This window comes from Scleropages formosus, chromosome 19 (assembly GCF_900964775.1).
Source record: "Scleropages formosus chromosome 19, fSclFor1.1, whole genome shotgun sequence".
NCBI lineage: Eukaryota > Metazoa > Chordata > Actinopteri > Osteoglossiformes > Osteoglossidae > Scleropages > Scleropages formosus.
In genome coordinates, this window is record NC_041824.1 from 20,807,832 (window position 1) to 20,831,684 (window position 23,853).

Here is a 23,853-nt window from a genome sequence, read left to right on the forward strand (position 1 = left end):
TCACAGCCAGGCAGAAGAATAATTCTCGCGTTAAAAACAAAAAAAGGCACAAATTCTACCTTTCGCATGAGGGAACATGAGGGATTTGTGTGTGAGGTTCGGGGGGGGGCTCCCAAATCCTGCGTAAAGTCTGACGAAGTCACTCTAGGAAACGAATTCAAACAAATGTGATTAATGCAGGGGGTGCGGTGGCGCAGTAGGTTGGACCGCAGTCCTGCTCTTCGGTGGGTCTGGGGTTCAAGTCCCGCTTGGGGTGCCTTGCGGCGGACTGGCGTCCTGTCCTGGGTGTGTCCCCTTCCCCCTCCGGCCTTACGCCCTGTGTTGCCGGGTAGGCTCCGTGACCCCGTATGGGACAAGCGGTTCTGAAAGTGTGTGTGATTAATGCAGGAATTACTCCTTGTACCAGTAATACAGTAGCTGCCAGCAGTGCACACTTCTTAAACTTAACAATGACATTTTACACTAAAACTTCATATGTAAATTAACGTAAAAGTCATATTGTATAATTTCAGTGCGCATTGGCAATCGGCGGAATTTAAATAATTTTATATATGATAGTATATTTCAAACAACGCATAGCCGTGTTTAGCCAGATGTGGATTCAATGATTTTTACTCCACTGACTGTCGGGGTTAACAATGTTAGAAAACTTTGAGTGTAATTAATGAATTTTAAAATTAAAACACTTACATTGCCATTTTGCGCAGCTTCTCAAGTGTGTTTAAGACCTGAGGAGAAACACCACAGAAGTTGCGTAACAATCCTACTCATTACAACAGATCTGTACAGTTCAGTCCAGCTGAAGGCTTGGAAAAAAAAATCTTTTGCCATACTCCCTCTGATTATTTTACCAGTAATACTGTTTTCACTGGAAAAATCTTGCATGCTTCTTTCCCTCAGGAGTCAGCGATCGAACACCAACTCTGACTACTGTTCATTCTTTACATCATTGTTTCCATCTTAAACTAAGAAAGGAAGCCAGAATAAATGGTTATGTCACCTACAGTGACATCATTGTCCCTCTTCCTCGGCTCTCAAATATACCTGATTACACAACAACTGCTTCACATCTCATTTGTTGGGGCCTTCGTGGTGTAGTGGAGTGAAAGTCAGCATTGTATTATATTTTACACATTCCACACTACAGCACAGCAGCTGTAGTTATTACATTAGTTAAAGGGCTTCGTGTGTGTGGGAGAAAAGAAGTCTGTAGAATACAAACAATAACTATTCCCATAAATAACAACTGTAAACACCAAACTGTGACTTTCAAAGTCTTCGGTTGTGGGTTCGATGGTTGCCTGGTGCAAAGGTATTTGTACATTTGTTTTGTAGCTATTCATGGTAGTTCAGCAAAGGGGTTTGAAATAATTTTTGTGTAAAATTTAAATCTTTTTTTTTAATTTAAATCTTTTGTGCAGTGATAGTATTTTATTTCACATTTGTTCAAAGTTATATTTTTAAAGCGGGGTGCGGTGGCGCAGTGGGTTGGACCAGGTCCTGCTCTCTGGTGGGTCTGGGGTTTGAGTCCCGCTTGGGGTGCCTTGCGGTGGACTGGCGTCCCGTCCTGGGTGTGTCCCCTCCCCCTCCGGCCTTACGCCCTGTGTTGCCGGGTAAGCTCCGGTTCCCTGTGACCCCGTATGGGACAAGCGGTTCTGAAAATGTGTGTGTGTGTGTGTGTGTGTGTATTTTTAAAGCATGTAGTGAATTGATCTCTAGAGAGAGTTGCTTTAGTGATGGTCAGCAAATATTCATTGTTGTAAGAAGGGTTTTCGCTCATAATTTGTTTTTGCATATTTCTCTTTTATTTGTCCATACTAGAGGTCCTAAATGGTAATAATCTTTTGCTCATAGAATATAAATAATAGTTTTTCTCTAATAGTTCTTCAAAATCACAGGTAATGCTGTCATCAAGCTATTGTCCACTCATCATTGATCCAGACTTACTGTATCAATAATAGTTTTTCTCTGATGCTTGTAAATGTGGACCACAAATCACTGGGTTCTGTAACATATAAAAAAAGCCTAAAACGTGTTTTTCAAAGCTGAAATTGACAGACAATATATGTTTTGTAAATGGGGGGTGCGGTGGCGCAGTGGGTTGGACCGGGTCCTGCTCTCTGGTGGGTCTGGGGTTTGAGTCCTGCTTGGAGTGCCTTGCGGCGGACTAGCATCCTGTCCTGGGTGTGTCCTCTCCCCCTCCAGCCTCACGCCCTGAGTTGCTGAGTAGGCTCTGGTTCCCCGTGACCCCGTATGGGACGAGCGGTTCTGGAAGTGTGTGTGTGTGTGTGTGTGTGTGTGTGTGTGTGTGTGTGTTTGTTTTGTTTTAATACTTTACTTCAGCTAAAACAGATTAATTGTACATTTTTGCACTTGTTTTCTGGTAAACACTATACAAAGTTGTCCTGTTTAAACTACTTTCATCCAAAGTTAATATGCAAATACAAAAAACATGAATATGCGTTGTATTTACATATATATGAAGTATATGAGCAATACAGAGAAAAGCAATATGGGGTGATGAGCCGTCTATAGCTATTTTTTCCTACTTTCAAACAGGTTTTTAGATAAAATGTATGCCTTCAACCCACACTGCCTGTTGTCAAGTGTTAAACATGTTGAAAGATGTAATAGCATGGGAAGTTTGCTTTGGGATCCAGTGAGAGTTGTGCGTTGTCACAAAATATTGAAAGAATTTACATTTATCTTTATTCATTTAGCAGACGCTTTTCTCCAAAGCAACGTACATCTTACAAAAAAATACAATGTGTGCATTACATTAGGAGAAAGAGACAGAGTTGCAGACGTGTGATTCTTAGGTGCAGGTGGTTTGCTTCTTTCACCATATGCACCAATGTTCATCACATGAGTAGCTGCATAAAACTCAGAATATCGACGATTCCTGATCACCTTCCTACTATTTTTTTTAATTTAAAACCATTTCAGGTAATCTGGTTCACAACTTACCAAAATTCCCGTGTTTCAAGGTAGCAGCTTTTCTACTGACTACTAGTGAGATTCAGAATTGGTTTTATTATCACCAGAATGGAGTTAAATACCCTCCACTGTTCCCAAATCAACAGCTCTAAATACACACACACACACACACACACACACACACACACACACACACACACACATTTTCAGAACCGCTTGTCCCATACGGGGTCACGGGGAACCGGAGCCTACCCGGCAACACAGGGCGTAAGGCCGGAGGGGGAGGGGACATACCCAGGACGGGACGCCAGTCCGTCACAAGGCACCCCAAGCGGGACTCAAACCCCAGACCCACCGGAGAGCAGGACCCGGTCCAACCCACTGCGCCACTGCGCCCCCCTCCAGCTCTAAATACTGAACCTTTTATAGGTGGAATAGATTTCCGCCTCCTCCAAGAACTAGAGGATTCCCCACTTTAAGAATGGTCCAGTGTCCTGTTACACACAGTTCATAATGCCTTTCAGAGAAGGAATCAAACCTTTCCTCTCTGACAACAAAGGATGGTCCTGTTCTTTATTACTTATGGCTTGATGCTTCCGGTACTGGGGGTGTGGTGGTGCAGCGGGTTTGGCTGGGTCCTGCTCTCAGGTGGGTCTGGGGTTCGAGTCCTCCTTGGGTTGCCTTGCGATGGACTGGTGTCCTGTCCTGGGTGTGTCCCCTCCCCCTGCAGCCTTGTGCCCTGTGTTGGTGGCTTAGGCTCTGGTTCGCCACGACCCCGCTCGGGACAAGCAGTTTCAGCCGGTGTGTGAGTGTGCCTCCAGTACTCTATATGCCACACTGCTCTCATATTGATGTAATTAGTTTAGTTTTAAAATGAGTTTTTCGATTTCACCTGTAAGCCAACCAACCCACCCATGTCTACAACCATTTGTCACCTGTAAGCACCTTCAGAAAACTTCTGTGTGACTATTTCTGGCTGATCAGAGTCGCACCTAGATGATCTAGAGACCTGAAGCAGCTCTACCTGTGTGTGACAGGGTGCACAGTTAGCAGCCTGCAGATAATGTACCACCACTATGACAGGCTCATACAGACACATGAGCTACTTTGTGCCGAAATTCCTAAAAGCGATAATCAGGTCAGAATGAACCATGTCTTTCAGTCAAGCTGTGCAGAAATATGATACATTATAGGAAATGAAATAAACACCGTGTCATGACCAAACCAGCACATATACAGCAGTGTACTGATAAATGGATTTGTTATGTGTCTGTAATTAGACATTCCTCATTATTTAAACAAACGCTTGCTTCTGAGGCGTAGACCGGCAGTGTACTGCGCTTCCTCACAAGACGAGTAAAAGGAGACTACAAGAACAAGACACACATTGTTCTTGCCAGATCCTTTTGCCGTAAGTGCTGTCTACGTGATGCAGTGGAATGACTCCCCCCAACCCGAAACTGTCGAATCGCTCTCTACATTTAAGAAAAGTCTCAAAACTCACCTTTTTAGGATTCACTTCTCCTCTGATCTCCTAAGTGCTTGATAAAAGTCTCCATGTTTGTTACCTATTTAGTCATTTTTAATAACAATTAGTTTAACAATGGAAAAGCCTATGCAGCTACTCATGTGATGTACACTGGTTCATATGGTGGATTGTGACAAATTGACTGTACCCGTGAATCATGTGTCTGCATCCAAATGCCTTCTTCTGTTGATTTAATGCACTTTTTGTATTGTTCTCTGAGATCTACGGAGCTTTGGAGAAAAGCATCTGCTAAAGTAACTTCATCACTCTTCAAAGCACACTGCTGTGCTGTGCTGTGACAGTTTTCCAATATCTGTGGTGCAGCTCTGATTATTGAAACTGAACTGATGATCTTGTAACAGAATCAAAAATGCCATGATCCAGCAGTGTAAAGTAAACCCTTGTTAGAAGTTTGGAGCTACAGTAACCTGTAGCCAATGACCTGACTAATGTTTGCTAAAACCTTCAGTGAAATGCAACACCCTATTATCTTAAGTCTCATGCTTAAATTTACAAAATGTGTTGTGTCTCTAATGTTGATTATTTTTCTAGTGTAATATGTCAGCTGAATTAGTCAGCTTGCTTTAATTCATGAATAAATAAATAAAAATAAACTTGCAAAATATTCTTCAAGATGACATTCAAAGTTCACCTTGTCCCTCCTTCAGGTTGTGCTCTACGTTAGCCCTGATATCAGGTGTCTCAAGTAACTGCTTGAAGCTACACTTCAAAATCTTACATATTTACCAGGTTTAAAAAATGACAATTTTAAGTCACAGTAAAAAAGTGATCATCCAGTAGTCAAAGAGAATAAATATTCTTAATAAATCATGTTGCTGTGACTCCTCGCATAAGGCTTTCTGCAGTGAAGTCATTCGGCCTCAGCGTGTACTGTGGAAATACTGCTACATCGTATGTGCGATACCATCAATGCTTGGTTGTCCCATTTCACTCAGATCTGACACTAACTACTGGAATCCTGAGTTGTTGCTGTCTGGAAGGGGCCTCCATGGTCAGATGGGTGAATGAGTGCAGTGAAACACACAAGGAGCTCCAAGGATGTGGGGATTATACCCAATGGTTGCTGGTTTAAGTCGTATAAAGTGCATTGTTGTAGTATCCTTGAGTGTGACAATGAATCTGACTTGCTCTAGTAAAAATATTGCTGTACAAATGGGAAGAATTTTAAGCCACTTTTGACAAAAGCATTAAGTAAACAAAATACTAACATTAAGCAGAGCCAAATTACCCTCTGTGGCATTTTAGGAACAAGGGCAGTAGAACCTTTTAGGCTGCATCAAGTTTCCACCGGTGCCCTGATGGTGGCACGAGAAATAAGGTTTCTTCCTAAAACTGTAAGTCCTTTCAAAAATATCTGGACGTAACACAACTACCAACAAGTAATTATGATACACCATAAGACAGTTCCTCCTCCACTTCACATATGCATAGGCATGGACTGCAGTTTCAGCCATGATACAGTTTAAAAACAATAAACCAAAACATACTGTAAAACTTAGGAGAGCTGTAGGATTTTTCCAGAGCCTGTCAATGTCCTCTTCTTGCCTCTTTATATGTGTTCTGGGACTGTCAGGAGAGCATCCTGAGGATCCCTTGAGACGTCCACATTCTGCAACAGTAATAGGGATGAACCAAAAAAAGAGGAAATCACAGTAAATATCATTACCCCTGTAGGACTGTGACAGGAACATTGCTGCTGAAAAACTGTTAGACGACAGCTTGCATATGGTGTATTATTGGGAGATGCAGGCTTACTTGAAGACAATCAGTTATGGTGACTTCAAGGCCGATTATTACAGTGAGTTATAGCGTTCTGTAATTTCATGGTTTTCATCAGTACAGTGACTTGTATTGAGTTCGAGGCTCCCTGCAGTTATTTGAATGAGTCAGCACTCAGTATTATAATTTCCTCTCACAGTGCTAAAGCTTGCCAGACATCTTCTCCCAAATGTATAACATGGATTCTTCCCACTTCCCCTTCCAGTGCTACTCTCAGTAATGGACAGTTTTGCTCTGGCACTGTGATGGTTTGCAGTATTTTGGCATGTACTCTAGATACACTGCACATTTCCATGGCTTTGCTTGACTGCCCATCTTAGACACATCTGAGACTACATCTTACCACAGGCCTGTCTCTGTGCGTGTTGACAGCTTCCACGTTCAAGAAGACAGACTCCACTTTACAACCTGCAACCATGGAAGAGTCTTCAGTCAGAGAGTCATGTGCCATTGTATATAGTCTGTGAAGGGCAGAGGAGACAGCGACTGACCGTATGCCACAGGTGTGAGTTTAAGCACCGTGTGGAGAGGGCACTTGAGGTAAGGGAGCTCCTCTGCACAAAGAGAACAGAAGAAATGATGCACCTTGATACACACTGGTTCACACTCAACACTGAGGAGCAATTTGAGTGCTAAAGCTGTGACTTGATGATGGCTCAAGACCATTAAGAGCAATTTTGACTGTGCTGGAAAATGAGGGTTGCCAGCCTCTGGCCCTGTGGAGACCCAGGTGCTTGTATTTAATTAACAGGACCAAGACACACACAGAATTAATGTAGTTGCCCATTTGTTTCAGTATTTCACTCCTGACATAACAGTCTTGAACTTGTCATTGTTCTCAAGATGTGGCAGATGCAAGAATGAAACCAAAAAAAACAGAGTTATCTCACACCATGAATATGTACAAGTCTCAGAATTTCACTAAACCCTTCAGGCCTATGGCAAGGGCTTAAGTGGAACATTTCCTGTTAATGCCAGAGAGTCAGACATCTTGCCTGCACTCTTGTCCAAGAAGTAGGCCAGCAGGCAACGCATCACCGCCTGGTGACACACCACCAGTACGTTTTCCTGCCTCTCCAGCTCCATGATAACTGGCTCCAGACGGTGCACAAGGTCCTCATAGGACTGCAAATGCCAACACAGTCAAGGTGATGGTGCCAGGCAAAAGGGATCAGTTACAGAGCAGGATGTAAAATAGAGGTTATGAGGCAAGAGTGCCAGGAACTGAGTACAAGGATCAAGCAAAGGGACATGTGCCAAAACAGACATGAATGACAAACAGTCACACATGATGCACTGCCTTTATGAGATGGCACCTAAAGCATAACAAATGTCTCCATTCTGAGAACAAAGATATGGCTACGTTCATTTCAGGCTTTGCAAAGACAACCTCTAAATGACAGGTACAATGTCATCAGGACAAGCATCAATGAGGAGTTTCCTACCTCACCCTTGGGGTAGCGATAGCGGTACTTGTCCTGGTCTCTCAGTGCAAACTCCTCTGGGTAGTGTTCCTGTATCTCCTCGTATGTCAACTCCTCGCACACCCCCTAGGTAGAGAGTACAGACACAGAGTTCAGTGAGGGAGCATTACCTACACACTTCAGTACATAAAACCACCTACACTCAAGCACGAACAGACTCACTGCATCAATCTCGTTGAGCGCCTTCCACTGCTCGTATGCCACACCTAGTGCTTCAGCGGTCTGGATGGTCCTCTTCATGTGGCTTGTCCACACTTTAAGGTTTCGGATGCACTGGCTCTGGATGAATCCTGCCAGGGTGCAGGCAAACTGGTGGGCAGTGGAAAAGGAAGGAGGAGGTGTTTAAAAGCTGGCGTGACGTTCATTTATATGTCAAAGTCTCTCTGTGATGCATTGGTGACCTCTCCCTGAAGCTGCTTTCTCACTGTATTTGTATGATTTAACACAAAAATACAAATTTTGCGAAATTCAACAGGAAATATTGCACATTACACCTTTACGTCCGTTCATTTACAAGTCAGTTTTCTTCAAAGCAATGTACGACTCAAAGTAAACAAAAGTGTATTTCACCAGCAAATACTGTAGCTTTAGATGCAGACGTGGTTGTCGAAGTGCAGTCCTTTTCTCTGATACCACCACTGCTGCCAACGCACAGCACATGAGTAGCTGTCTATAGAATGGAGTCTGATAGGAAATTGTAAGGTGACTGTGATAGAAGGTGCGATGCAAATTTATGGGGCTGTTAGGAAATTAGGAGAGAAGTGATTCCAAAAGGGGCAGGGGGGGTGTGGTGGAGCAGTGGCACAGCGGGTTGAACCGGGTCCTGCTCCTGGGTGGGTCTGGGGTTCAAGTCCTGCAATGGACTGGCACCCCATCCTGGGTGTGTCCCCTCCCCTTCCAGCCTTACGACCTGAGTTGCCGGGTTAGGCTCTGGCTCCCCGCGACCCCCATATGGGACAAGTGGTTCTGTGTGTGTGTGATTCCAAAAAGGATGAATTTTGAGACCCTTCTTGAAGGCCAGCAGGGATTCAATAGTTCTGAGGAAGAGATGGCACTCATTCCACCACATCAGAGCCAAAACCAAGAACATACAGACTTTTGATTTTGGACCTCTACTAAGTGGGAACTTCAAGCAACCAGTGGTAGAAGGGTGTAGCACTTTTGTTGGGGTGTAAGAATTAACATGTCTTGAAGGTATTTTAGTACAGGTCCCTTGACCATCTTGTAGACCATAACCAGGGTCTTGAACTTTACTCGGAAGCCACAGAAAGCTATTGAAGAGAGACGAGGAAAGAACATGCATGGGACGCTGTGGCAGGTCAAACACAGCACATGTTGCAATATTCAAAGTCATCTGGAGAGGGGTGCTGGCAGAGACCAGAAGACCAGACAGGAGGGAGTTGTATTAGTCTAAGTAGGCTAAGCATCACCATGGCCTGGACCAGAGGCTGTGTAGAGTGTGCTATGAGATATAAGCAGATCTTTGGAATGTTATATGACAGAATTATGGGTTATAAGTAGCTGGTGGTATGGTGGTTAATGCACTGGGTCCAAAGGTCATAGGTTTGAATCCCTCCTCTAGCTGTAGTACGCTTGAGCAAGGTACTTACCTTAAACTGTCACATTAAAATTACCTGTCTGTATAAATGGGTAAAGGATTGTAAGCTGCTTTGGAGAAAAGCGTCAGGTAAATGTGCTAGCAGAGAATTAAATTGGCTCTTTACTGATGCAACTAATTAAAAAAACATATTGTCTAGTTTGTTGGAAGTTCTTGACGTGTGGATGGACCTGCTGGGAGGAGGAAGATTTCAGTTTTGGAATGTATACAGTTTATTCTAACTTGTAATGCTTTGAATAAAAATTAAATTTTGAAAAGTCTGAAAATGATAAAATTGTTCTCTTCATGTAATTTATCAAAATATAACATTGTGTTCTTTCTTCAACACACCTGCGGCATTCAACACTTTTCATCTGAACACAAATGCAGTACAAAATTACACTGCTTGTCTGTTGCACCTCCACACTATCAACCACCTCCCTCAAATTACCCCCACCCAGCCTACCTTGTTGCCCCGAGGGGAAAGACCAGAGTCCCCTCCAATGCGTCCCAGAAGGTTGAGCTCACTCTCTCCATGCCGACACAAATAGATGGAGCGGGGCGTCACATGAATGTTCATTAGATAATAGACGATGCGGCTTTGGATATGATCCTGCACACGATTCACCAGGTATCGGAAGCCCACGTTAAAAATCTTAATGTAGGACAGATTCCTGTAGTGAGACAGTAAAGCAGGAAATTGTCTGCCCTTTTCTTTTTCATCTGCCAAAAATCAAGAACATGTCTGTTGCTATGCTTTGACCATCCTGCCTTAACCTGTAACTGTTCGGGAAAATAAGGGTTTTGTCTATTAAAAATCAATCAATATCACTATCTATCACTAATGTGTCCAGAAATGTGACACGAAGCGTAACACAGTCAGGATTATAATCAGTCCTAAATCTCCTTCTGTGGGTCACCTGTCCATCTCATCGTCCAAGGGGACATAGGACATCTTGTAGCATTCAATGCGTTTCAAGAAGTCTACCAGCGCCTCTTCCTTGTCACAGTCTTGGTAGTCTGGACTGCTGAGTTTCACTTCCTGTGTGTACAACACAAAAATCTTCACGACCATCTGACTTGTGAGTTTAATGAGATGGGTTGAACATTCAGACACTACCGAAGCAATACTTCCTGTCCTCTTGTCCATATGTATCACACTTATCACTTCTGGAACATCCTAAATCGATGCTGTTCTTACCTTGTGGGGTTTCAGGTTAAACAAAATGCTTAATTCATTTGCGTGAGGAAATCTAAGTAACTACCTTTATTTAAAGGAAAGATAGCTTTTTGCAGAACCACTTATTGTAAAATATACCTTGAAGTACAGAAGACATCTAACAAATCCAACCACTTTCAGGTCACTTTAAGCAGCAGAATGAAGTCTAAATAATTAATTAGGTCAGCAGTCACAATAGATCGTACGTCTCAAAATGAAAACAAATGATAGTTATTTCCATTAATCATATTTACCGTATTATTTCTATATAACTTACCATTATATTTGCCTCTATGATGTCAGGATCATCACAAATCGATTCCACAAAGAAAACCTAGAAAAGTAATGGCCAAATTCATTCAAGGATTAATACATAAGAGGACAGAGCAGAACAGCCGGGACCATTCTTTTGATATCTGTCTTAATCTTCTTGTTTATTGCAATTTGATAATGTTGCTATCCTATCTAATCCTCTTGCTTTATTAATCTATCTGCTCATGGTAATGAATAATGTCTTCGTCTTCTAGTGAAACTTCTAGCGACAGATAGACCCAGCTGATGATGTCAAGGGAGACTGTTTCATCTTGTCTGTCTGTGCTACACGTTACCACAGTACAGGATGTATAGTATGTTACTCAAATATCACATGCAGTGATGGGTGAAAGCTTTAAGGAATGGAGAGATGGTGTGGCCGGACAGAAATGTGCATGCCTCACCCACCTTGTAGCCACTCTCCTTAGCAAAGCACAGGATGTCTGCACGCCTATCGCGTGTGGTGTTGGTGGCATCAAACACCTAGAATAAACATATGATAGGTGTGAATCTGTTCTGGTTAGGACACTGTTACATACTTATAAACTCCCTAATAAAACGAAAAGCTCTGTAAAGAGCCATGCTTTTGCAAGTGACATGGGGACGAGACCGAAACAACACTCACCAAATGAACACCAAAAAAGGTGGAAATGCTGGTATGTTTTCACCAAGTCATCCTGCTACACACTTATTTCTCTACTAGGCAGAAGATGTGATATAAATGACATTGTTGACTCACCGCCACTTGCCCCTGTTCCTGAGTGAAGTAATGGTGGATGTCTTTCAGGGCTGTAATGGCACAGGCTCTGGTTGCACAAGAAAACCACAGGATATAAATACAAATTTTTTACAAATGGATGACATTACTGCTGAACATCTCCAGAATATACCACAAAGCAACTGCATCTCAGGTCACGCATGCATGGGGAGAAGGAACAGTTAATCTCTTTCTAAAAGAATCAGTCAATGGCCCAAATCAGTCAGTGGCCCAAACATGCCATTTGTCTTACTTGCGTATCTTCATGGCCTCTTCATTATCAGGAAGGAAGAACTCAAAGGTCTTGTAGGCCTGAACTGCCTCCCTGCGATACTGACCCAGGTTGAACACTGAGAAAGTTGAAAACCAAACTGAGTCAAATCAATAGAGACGCATCTAAGGACTCAGCTTCAGTTTGCGTCCTGACTTTCTTTATAAAATGCATGTGGATACAAAGGTTGACCAAAAGAAGCTCTTTTCGGTTTTTCCTCAACAGTGACTCAGACGTCGGTAGCAAAAGTGATGAGTGACCTTTTGTGGGGACTCCGATCCAGTTGAGGTAACGGGTGAGCTTCTTAGAGATGTAGGTCTTCCCTCGTGCTGGTAGCCCCACCATCACGATGAGAGTAGGAGAATTGGTGAACTGAGGAACTGAGGCTGAAAAACAGCAAAGAAAGAACCCAATCAGCATACATAAGGGCAAAGGGGCAAAGGGAAGGAGAATCATCCACCTCTGTGAAAATCCTTCATTTGCTGTGCAAGATACCAGCACTGGAAGTTGTCAGAAATAAACCCAACATATATATTTAGCAGATCTCTACTAAGCATTTCTCTTCTGGTCTGGTCCCATGTACAGACTTAGAAATAATCCAACTGGCATCAAACCCCATTAAACATTCATCACTAGACTTCATGCTGTGACACATCACCCCATGATTTCTGTCAGTAAGTTGAATGTAGGTGTATGTATGTATGTCAAACATGCTCACAACTGCATATGACACCAGACTAAACACAACAGCATTTATAGTACTTTCTTTAAACTGGACAACATAATGAAAAGCTAGAGAACTCCAAGGGCCCACTGTCTTGAACTGATACGATCACAGCACAGGAGACAATTCATCAACAGGTATTACAGTCCAGGGGACTGGAGAAGTAAAATTCAAATTCTCTTTTAACCTCGCAGAGACTGAAGAAATCACTAAATGGAATGTTCGCTATCAAAAATAAGTAGCACATGAGACTTCTTCAGAGTACAGGACATCTGATTATTGCAAAAATCCTACTGGATATTTTCTGAATCGCATATTTTATTCTAACATCTTCAAATCAAACCAACATCACATATCTGAATGGCACAGTAGTTCTATGCCCGTATGATGGAAAATACAGGAAGGGGATTTCTAATCTATGTTGGAACCAGTAATACTAGTAGGTTAAAATGAAGGAAAAAAGACATTTCTGAAGTCATGCTCAAAAACACACTCCAGTACAGGGTCAGCGTACTTAAACCATGACCTCAAGCACATCATCCTATACTATCTCCAGTACTGTGTCAGCATTCCCAGAATCTCATGCCTTTGGTGGGCCTCCCAGTCCTTCCACTGAACTTTACAGGGTAATCCACTGCAAGGTCACCGGCCTTAGGGAGTCAACAAGCAGCAAGTCTCCCTTCACAGGTCACCACAAAAGGCAAGATTTCTGGCACCTCACCATGAACAGATTAATGAATACACTGACTTTTGAGTCAATATTCCAGCAGGATTTCTCGCAACCCATTGAATGGCCTATGAGAACACATCAGAATGATGCAAGGCCTGAAAAAAACCCTTAGCCAGGGTAATAAATCTTTGTAAACTGACAAACAAAGCTCTCAGCCAGCCGTGCATAAACATGATGTCCCCTGAATATTTGCGAAGCTTATGGGAAAAGGTAGAGTAGGTGCCAGAACAACCTAGAGCCAGCTGGAAAGGTCTTCAGTGTAGCATGTGGTCATCAATTTACCGCACAGCTTGAGTAACACGTCGTCTTCACTCTGTTGCCAGAATTGTCCTTGATACTGATGCCAGGTCACACACTATCAACATCCTTACAAATGCGACGTATGGATGTGAAGACTTCCTAGCAGTGAAAAGCTATGTTGGAATAAACTCTCTGAGGAAAGAAGACACATGCAGGATATGCGGCAGCGACAGGAAGAGTGTCATTGTCAGGGCAGCTCCAACTAAGTGGGTCAAGTCTGGGTCACAGCCTGTTACAGCACTGCTCCAAATCCACCCCCTCGACAATCACAGGTGTTCCACATCCACTGCAGGTGTCCCATCTCCACTAGCAGCACCAGCATCTCTCCATTCCTGGGGTACTGGAATAGCCATAGAGAGGTCATGGTAGAGTCAACGAATTGCACCAAAGTGTCACGACGTCCAACACCTTTACACTTCTTAAAAATTTCAGCAGATCAGCAACAGCTCTACAATGAATAGCTCTCACACTCACTTAACACTGGTCCAGCTGGACCCAGAACTGAATTAATGGGAAGGAGAAGCACACACACAGACATCATCTGAAGCCGCTTGTCCCATATGGGGTCACAGGGAGCTGGAGTCTAACCCTAACCCAGCAACACAGGACGCAAGGCTGGAGTGGGGGGCACACCCAGGACAGGACGCCAGTCCATCACAAGGCACCCCAAGCAGCACTTGAACCCCAGACCCACCAGACAGTAGGACTCAGTCAAACCCACTGCACCACTGTGTCACCACACCCCCCAGAAGGAGAAGCAGCACTCATAGAGACAAGATGTAGTGAGAATAGAGACAGACAAGAAGACGGTCACACTTACAACCCCTTCTCCGACTCAGAGAGCTACTCATCCATGGCACCCAGATCTTCAGCAGGGGAGTCTGGGTCAGCTCTGCCTGGTCTTTAGACATCTTCTGTTCAACAGCTATGGCCAAGTGTGCTGTACTACCCGTGAACACATGTGAGTGACTGACACAAAACAGGGATCTTCTGGCAAACCGGACTGAGTGAACTTTGATTGGATCACCTGATGGTTGCCATGGAGAAGGAGGCGGGAACAGGAAGGCAGGGTTGACATGACAACATGGGATGGGGTGAGGGGCACAGGATACACCTTTCAAAGGACTCGGGGCTTAAGCCACTAGGTCCGTAGTGTACGAGAGATTATAGTTGGGCAGGGGTCACATTAGTTGAGTTTAGTTTCTTTCCCGACACATGGTGAGGTGAGGGCTGTGTTAGCTGGAATTTGTTACCTTCATGAGACTGGGTGACCCCTGTGATATTGGCACCTCCAAGGCTTACAACTAGTTAATGTTTTAGATCACAAGTTTAAATTACTGTCATTATTACAAGGAAAAATTATTAACATTTTATCTAAAGAAAACCACAGTATTTTAGACATTTACATAGCTGGGTATTTTACTAAAGCAATTAAGGGTTAGTACCTTGTTCAGAAGTACTACAGTAGAAGTATGGAGTCAGATGGGTAATAGTTATATGAGAAGTAGATCTCCTTAACTGTTATGCTGCCTGCTGTCCTTATAGGTACACATGGTAAAAAAAGTACAAGAACAATAACAACACACTCTTATAAATATCATAGAAGTTCTTTAAAAAGGATTCGGATATGGCCACAAGGAGGCAGACGGAATCTACAGTTGCTGCTGTGCTTCCGCCCTTTGCCAATTTTCACTAGATCTGAGGGGCTCATGTATAACCTGGTCAGTATATGCACCAGGATTAAAAATGAAAAGAGCACTTGTGTCACTAGTGGAAAGCCAACGTAAGGCAGTGCAGCAGTTCACACAGCAGCCGCTGCACAGCAAAAGGTTTTGTAGTGGTAACGCTGTACTACCATGTGATGAGCTTCACTGTCCTTACAGGATAACTGACGCCTGCGTCAAAAGGCATGTCCGCCTGTTGACATTTTAACTGTCTGTGGCCATTTGTTAAGGGGTTCATTTAGATGGGTGCTGTACATTAATATGTTTTTTCTACAACCAACTAAAAAGAGTCAACCAAAAGTCAGAGAAACCATTTACATTTCTAACAGACTTCTCATGAAAAGTTACAAATATTATTCATCTGTCAAAAATACAGTATAATTACATTATCTGAGATGGTGATGTAAGCTTTACGCGAATTACTAATGAACGGGAAGAAAGAAAGGAATCTTACTCGGAAAAACACAGCAGGCCAAAAATATCCTAAATAAAACATATTATTTCCCGCGATTGAAAAATCAGAGAAGCGCATAACGTGGTGAAGCTCTCAACACCGGTGATACATACTGTGTACATTCATTTAATTTAAAAGCACCAAAATCATTGATTTGCAATACGTCTTTTTAATACATTAGCAGCTACTTTCCATTATATAAGGTTCTGTATGCAGGACACTTTAAGGTTAAGTCACTAACAAGATTAAGGACTAAGGAGTTTTGTGAGTCTGCGGTTATTTAAAAGACAAACTGGCACAGACGTAAAAACAATATTCTACCCATTAAGCAGTGCTGGACCGAGGAAGTGTGAAGGATGACTACTGCTGTGGACTTCAACATGAAACCAAAAAGGGCAATTAAAGCATTAGGAATGCCGGCTGAAGAGGACACAAGAGCTGGACTCCACTTATAATAAGTAGTAACAGTGGTAGCAGATGCTTTTCATGTGTCCAGTACACTATTATTAATACAGTTTATGGTTAATACGCCCAGATTTTCATGTATCCGTATTGCCACATCCCGTCCCAGCCTGGCAACATTCGGTCCGGTGCCATAACCTGGGACTGCATAGAAAAGTTGCACCAAGCAACTCTGTAATAGGCTGCGAGAGTCATGAAATTATGGGCATCACATCTGGGTCTTCTGTTTTGCAACCCCGCTTTAATTTTTTAATAATTAGTTTCTTTAAATGGGGTGTCAGATGGGGGGCGCGGTGGCGCAACAGGTTTGGCTTGGTCCTTCTCCCTGGTGGGTCTGGGGTTTGAGTCCCGCTTGGGGTGCCTTGTGATGGACTGGCATCCTGTCCTGGGTGGGTCCCCTCCCCCTCCAGCCTTGTGCCCTGTGTTGCTGGGTTATGTTCCAGTTCACCGCAACTCTGCTCGGGACACGCAGTTGTGGCCATTGTGTGTGTTTATCTGGGTCTGAAAACTCACCTTTTCTGGACTCACTTCACCCAAGATCTCTCCAGCTCATGTAAGGTGTAAATGTTCATGCACCGTAACGTTATGATCATCCCCAGATAACCCTTTACACAGCTACTCCTGTATTGTACGTAAATGTTTGTGTACCTTATAGTTAAAAAAAAAAAAAATTGTTGGAAGGTTATCAGGATTCATCTATCCTGTGTTTTTTGCACCTACTCGAGAGATGAACCTCGGTGCATCGAGTGGAAAGAAACAGATTATGTTTACTTAAGAATCACGTCTGCAGCCATGTTTCTTTCTCTTAATGTGATGCACTAATTGTATTTTCGCTGAGACGTACGTCACTTTGGAGAAAAGCGTCTGCTAAATGAATAAATATAAATGTAAATGTGTGTGTGTGTGTGTGTGTGTGTGTGTGCAGTGCCAGATCTTCCAGTGGAAGTGCCTACGCACACCAAAATCTGGCCCTGTTTAAATATGAAATACAGTCTTCCCGCTGTCACGGTAAGTTTACTTTATGGAATCATTATTTCCACCAATCCATCCACTTTAATTAAATCACTGGGCACAAGGCTTGGGGGGGCATGCCCTGGATGGGGAAATCATTCCTTTTAAACTTTATTTTGTACACATGAGTCATCATGAAATTTCACAGTTTGCTGTCACCCTATAGGACAGTACACCTTGAAAATAGCAACTAAAAAATAACAAAAGTTTAACTAATTTCTAGGACAGCACTTTGGCACTGCTGCCTCACGGAGTCTAGGCTACTGGGGCATTGGTTCCAGTTCACCTCAGTGTGTGTGCATGTTCTCCTAGTGTCTGTGTATGTTTCCTCTGGGTGCTCTGGTTTCCTCACAGTCCACTGACTTACAGTTCAGTTGAACCGGTGACATTAATTTGTCCATAGTGTGTGTCTGTGTGTGTGGCTACCCTTTCAAGGACTGGCGTCCCATCCAGGATGTTCTGCTCCTTGCGCAGCGCCCAGTGATTTCAGGAAAGGCTAAGACCAAAAACAAGGACAAGTGGTTAATAAAGGTGAGTGAGTTCAACTAATTTCTGCATTTATGTGAAGAGCAGAAGAAAAAAGAAAAAAGAAGACAAAATAATATGTACTTTTAAAGACAATTAATTGTTCTTACCCCCTATTTCGTATGTAGATTTAAAAACTCACAGGTATAGGATGGTGTGGATGCTTTTTACAAACAGGCTCTGTTTTCTGCACAACTGTAGGTGTGCAAATTCAAAATGAGCTCAACAGACAGACATGCTTCAAAAAGCTTAGTGCACCAGGTCAAATAGAAATATAAATAATTTTGTTTGTTATTTATTCTGCTTCGATGTGTTGCGAAACTTTTTATTTGTGAAGTTAGGTATCATTTTAGAAAATGAAATTAAGAGATTCTAGTGAGTATTTGGGTTGGTTCTTGCAGCGAACTGTATTTTTTCATTTAAAAGTTCATCATTTTCATTAATTCCAGTAAATCTGTTGAAGAAATGATTAGTGAGGAACGTCTGTCCACCCACAACCCACACAATGGGTTCCAGGACATGGCAGCGTTAGGTGAACTTCTGTTGTTTGGGGTTTCACTCACCTTCATTTTTTATACTAAAGAGCGACTGCCAAATGAAAAATATCATCTCAGATTCATGACAGTATACCCACACACACACACACACACACACACACACACACACACACAAACACACACACACACATAATAATGATAACACCAACATACAGTGCTGTTTGAAAATATGTGAACCCTATTAGTAATTAGGAAGGGTCATTATTCTTGTACAAGACATAGAAACAGAATAAACCTGAAATCGTACAAAATAAACATAACATCTAAATGTTAAATCTTAAAAACATAAAATGAAAATATGACTATGATTTACACCCCTACTTCTCTACCTGGTTTAACCACTGACACTTGGGCTTCACTTATTTTCACACCTCCACTTCTACTACACACACAATTTCCTCTAAAGCAACATAAGGAATTGGTCATTACACATGAGAAACAATGATTCTCATAGTAAATATGCATAGGTGTGTGGGTTCATAACACTAGTGTTCATTAGAAGTCAGTGGCTTTTGGAGAAAAGTGTCTGCTAAATAAATAAATAAATAAATAGTCACAAGAGGTTCACATACTTTCGGCAACCCTGTATTTCACATTTGCGACAAAATTATTATTTCTAGACTATCGCTTTAGAAAACAAAACCACAGTGTGTGTGTGTGTGTGTGTGTGTGTGTGTGTGTGTGTGTGTGTGTGTGAACTCACCATGCAGACGCTGCGCTGCTCTCAGACGGTTGCTCACAGCTTCTTCCATCCATGCGAACAGCTCGGGTGCGAAGGCGCTACTAGCACTTCTTGCGTGTGTATGTAAAAGAAAAAAAAAGAGAAAAAATGTATGTATCATATGTATGTATATCTGTATGAGAGCGCTGTTTCAACGAAGATCCTTTTATTCCGTCCCGTTAGATGTAAGTCGCTTTGGAGAAAAGCGTCCGCTAAATGAATAAATCATGTAAATGTAAATGTAATGCATGCAGAGAGTCCGCTTCGGAGAAACCACCTCCTGGAACTCGGTCCCGGAGCCCCTCTCGTGACTGTTAGTCGACCCCCCACGGCACTGCCACATGGTCTTTGCTGTAACGGGGGGGATTTGGATCGGATCCTCAACTGGCCCTGTGGTCCAGAGGCCCCTGTTCGTCATCCCACTAGGGGGTCTAACCCTTCAGGAGAGGCTTCTGTCTCTTTCATCACATTACATTACACTGCTAAATGTACATATTGCATACAGTATTTTACCTGTATAGATGTCAATGTTTCAAGTCCCTGAAGCTTAACCCTTTAAATAAGGGAGTACCAGGGTGAAATAACAATACACCGATATCTGTATCTAGAATCCGCTTGTGTTCTAATTTTTCTCTCAAAGTATATACCTGTGCAAATCCTTTCTGCAGCACGAAGCAGTAAAGAGCATGTTTTCTATTGAGGCAACCACAATAGTAGAGTCCCAGAACTGAAAGATGACTTTGCAGGTTTCCTATTTTACACGCCGTGTTTATTGGCTCAGTGTTCCAAACACAGCGAGTAGATAATATACATTTACCCATCTAAAGTCTGGGCAGGGAGAACTATTTGACCTTACCTTTTGTGATAACTCATTAATAATGTATTTCAAAGCCCTAGACAGTGCGCTGGGGAAGTGAACTGAACGAAGCGTAACAAGAGTCAAAGGTATCATCCTTCATGAAAAACTGAGAGTGATGAGCAAATGTCACTGAAGCAAAGTTCCCAGTGCTGCAAATAGCTGTGGGACTGAAGTTTACCGTTGTATTCCATGCTTTACTGCACTGGGGGAATCCATTATAATCCAGTGGTAAATGTGCACCACAGATTTAACAGTACAAAACATACAGATTCAAAAAGGTCATATAAGGGGTTTCTAAACAAGAATAGTGAATATTTTGGTGTTTTGGTGGGAGCGTTTCAGCCAGCAGTTCAACAAAGTCATCACTTGTATGACTGCAGTATATGAGCACTACAGGCTGAGGCACAAATCAACACATTTGATGGATACTGTCAAACTCTTCCAAGCTCTCTTCCATCATTCCATGTTCATTTCACCCACATCTAGGTTAGAATGATCCCTCGTTCTGATTCTGATTCTGATTATACATACATTTCTATGCATATTAATGAAGTCATCTGGTAAATGACCATATAGGATTATTTATGAAAGAAAGTATGAGGGTCAGGGCAGAAAATGGCTCAGAGACAAAAACAAAGTAACATGCAGTGGTTTGCTGCAGACCCCTTCTAAAGAGCTTGTACATGAAATGGCGCTACCAAAGCAAAAGATGACAAAAGAGCATTGTCGCCGTCTATAAGAGGGCTCATGGACTCCTTTAAAGGCTTTGGGGAAAGTAACACGGCCTCTGTAAGGATGTCAAACTCATCCATTTAGTTCAAAACTTCACAAATCTGAATAGACAGGCAAAAAGTCTGGCGAAAAGAGGAATTTTAAAAAGCATCAAAACAAAAAGTAATGGGATTAACGAACTTTTCTCAAACTCACATTTTAAAATGATGTTGCTTACTTAACCTTATGTTATTACCTTCTTGTTCGTTATTTTAATGATCCCCTGTGACAGAACCAATTCTGTGTGTTGTGACGTTCAGTCCACCGTCCCCACAAGAGCACGGTAAAGTAATGAACGTAAAACACATCTAGGCATGGGGCCACTTCACCTCTTCTAGTTTAGGAAAAACTGAAGCGGTCTGCAGGGAGTCGGGTCATGCTGTGCCTGGAATTTATAAGCCTCGTAACAGCAAAGGCATTAGGGTGGTGACCCTGAAAGTACCCTAAGCACTGACAAAAGACCCCTACGGTGACAGCAATCCATTGGTTGACTCGGAGATGAATAGATGTGTTCTTGAACTGCTGTAAATTGCTCAAGAGAGCTTTCAAAACATATACATTTGATACCATCCCATCAACACTTCGGTTAAGAGCGATTCATGTGTTCAAGACCAAACGCTGGTATACCATACTTTACTATAAATGCATTTAGGCAGCCAACCAGGTTTTAGTTGTGAAGACATCTCTAGTACAAGTTGCATCATACACCACTGTTAATAACTTGAACCAGAGTGGATTAAGATCAAGTACCAAAAATCTCTTTAAACATTGACATTTTTTGGTCCATGAGTTTTGATGACATTTTGTTCTTTGAGGTGTAAACATTGTTGTTTGCCTTTAAATCTTAATGTAAAATCATGTATATCGTGTATGGGATGTGCACTCTGTATTTGTTTATTGGAAAGAAAATGTGTCTCGAGTCTCTCGGTAAAAATCCTGCCTTTAATGGAACTGACGCTCCATGGAAAGGCTGGAGAAAGTGCTCTTCATGAGCAGTCCCCAAGGAAGCTCAGCGACCTCGACCAATCTGTCGAGTAATACGGGCGAAAATTGCTCCAGGCTAATATACCAAACGGATGGAGGCATAGACTGTAAATCATGGCCTTATAGCTCCAAATAAAAGCAGTTCTCCTCCCAAGGGCTTGAATTTTAATGAAATCAGCATGTTTGATTTTTTATCTCTTTTAGGTAGTAATAATAATAATAATAATAGGGTGTTGTTGTTATTATTATTATTGTTTTTATTATTAATAATGTTTTATTACATTTAATGTTTATTATTACATTAAAATTACAATTTTATTAAATTTATTATTTGTGATAATAATAATAATAATAATAAGAAGAAGAAGAAGAAGAAGAAGAAGAAGAGGAAGAAGAAGAAGAAGAAATGGTGCCCGATATGATGTATGGAATGGAATGGTTAATGGTTATTACAATTATTCTTTCAAATCTTCAGTTTAAGTATTAAGTTTTTTGTATTAAGTTCTACATCTAGCAAATCAATCATTTTTGTAATTAAAAATGAAACATAATAAGAACAGGTAATAAATCCAGAAATGTGTTCAAAAATAAAACAATAGCACTGGCAAGCAAATTACATTGACAGATTACTTATTTCTCTGAGAAAGATATACCAAAAGAGGGCCATGTTCTGCACAGCTGTGATGGTTTCATTGAGAGAAAAGGATAATTATGTGTGTGTCCAGATAACAAAATTCGAACAATGCTACTTGTGTTGGGACTCATAAGGGAGAGATCCTCGTCGCACTGCAAACATGTGAAAGAAATGACAGCGGTTTGGACACTCTAGCGTAAACGATCCTCCACGAAGCGGCAAAACATCTGTTGGACATGCACGGTAATACATCCAGTGTCAGCAGGACATGCGCAACAGGCTCAGCACTCCATTCCATGCATCATATCTATACGCACAGATCTAAATGTACAGAGATGCAACAGTCTGATTTCCTTACACTGGACTTCTCTAAAATTAATAAACCGGTTGGTTGGTGTTGAGCAGCGCTGTATCTGTCTCATCAAGGACAGAGCTAATGGAGCATGAACAGGACCAGCTCAGGAAAAATTAATACACACCACTGTATTTTATTAATGCTAGAAAAAGACTGGCCTTTACAGTGCCTCTTGAGTACAGCTGCCTGTAGACGGTACAAAAATCTGTTTGCTCATATTGATTAAATGGAAGAATTACATGAACTATATCTTCAGCAAGGTCCCATACTTTCAAATTTACCATAATCATCAGATTCAGAACCCTAAAAATACATGGCGCGTTACATTTACGTTTATGAGACTCATCAATCTATAAAGCCGTTCTTTTCTAAAACACTTTGTACGATGTGGAATGTTTTGGAGTCGAAAGTGAAAAAAAAAAAAAAAAAAAAAAAGGCTGCTTGTCTTAACTCATGACTGACAACTCCAGGTCATAAATTGAAGATTATATTATTGTAATGCACTTTGTCAGATTGTTCAAATATTTCCCTAGAGCATCTACAGCAGTTGTAAAGATATGTAGCTGTGTTTCAACTTGAAGTAACATAGAAATACAGGTACAAACATTATATATGATTTAAAACTTAATATATGTATAACATAAGCATGAACATATATATAATTATATATATATGTACGCATATGACACGCAGACAGGCAGAGTCACGTGTGTGTATTTTATTTCATGGAACTGGCACTTTTACAGATCAGCATCAAAGCATGGAAAATAATACTTTGTTTCCTTCATTGAAAGTCTGAAACTTTTCTTCAAAGTCAATGAGAAGACCAGGAGATCTCCGGAGACAAAATTTGCACACGCAGCACGAGGAACAAAGAGACACTAACAACGACCGCGAGAACTTCCACACCCACCCGGCTCTCGTAGCAGCCCGTGTTCTCGTCCTTTCTCGCGATATCAGACATGGACTTAAACTAAAGTGCCGTTTTTAAATTCTTTTTAATAAACACAATTGTTGTTTAGCAATTACGTTAAATTGTGCGAGCAGCCGTTACGATAATTACAAATAAATGTACGAAAGGTAAGCAGAGGATGAGCTCCTCGCGCTTGGCTCTCGACGCGTTGCCATGGTGATCGA

General features: G+C 41.9%; 1 protein-coding gene across 2 annotated transcripts; it reads right to left on the reverse strand.

Annotated features, from left to right (window-relative positions):
- Window positions 1–5,523: 5,523 nt before the first annotated feature.
- pfkfb1 (6-phosphofructo-2-kinase/fructose-2,6-biphosphatase 1) lies at window positions 5,524–14,645 on the reverse strand. Of its 2 annotated transcripts, none has more exons than XM_018760744.2 (14): window positions 14,480–14,645; window positions 12,166–12,291; window positions 11,888–11,984; window positions 11,617–11,683; window positions 11,286–11,360; window positions 10,843–10,899; window positions 10,267–10,388; window positions 9,813–10,020; window positions 7,912–8,058; window positions 7,711–7,815; window positions 7,261–7,390; window positions 6,757–6,819; window positions 6,609–6,673; window positions 5,524–6,095 (listed from the first exon to the last, which is right to left on the reverse strand). In XM_018760744.2, the coding sequence occupies exons 1-14, from the start codon at window positions 14,568–14,570 to the stop codon at window positions 6,036–6,038; spliced, it is 1,413 nt and encodes a 470-aa protein (XP_018616260.1). In that variant the 5' UTR covers window positions 14,571–14,645; the 3' UTR covers window positions 5,524–6,035. The 2 variants fall into 2 exon arrangements, with proteins under 2 accessions (XP_018616260.1, XP_018616261.1); XM_018760745.2 differs by lacking the exon at window positions 14,480–14,645 and adding an exon at window positions 13,216–13,299.
- Between the last annotated feature and the right edge of the window lie 9,208 nt (window positions 14,646–23,853).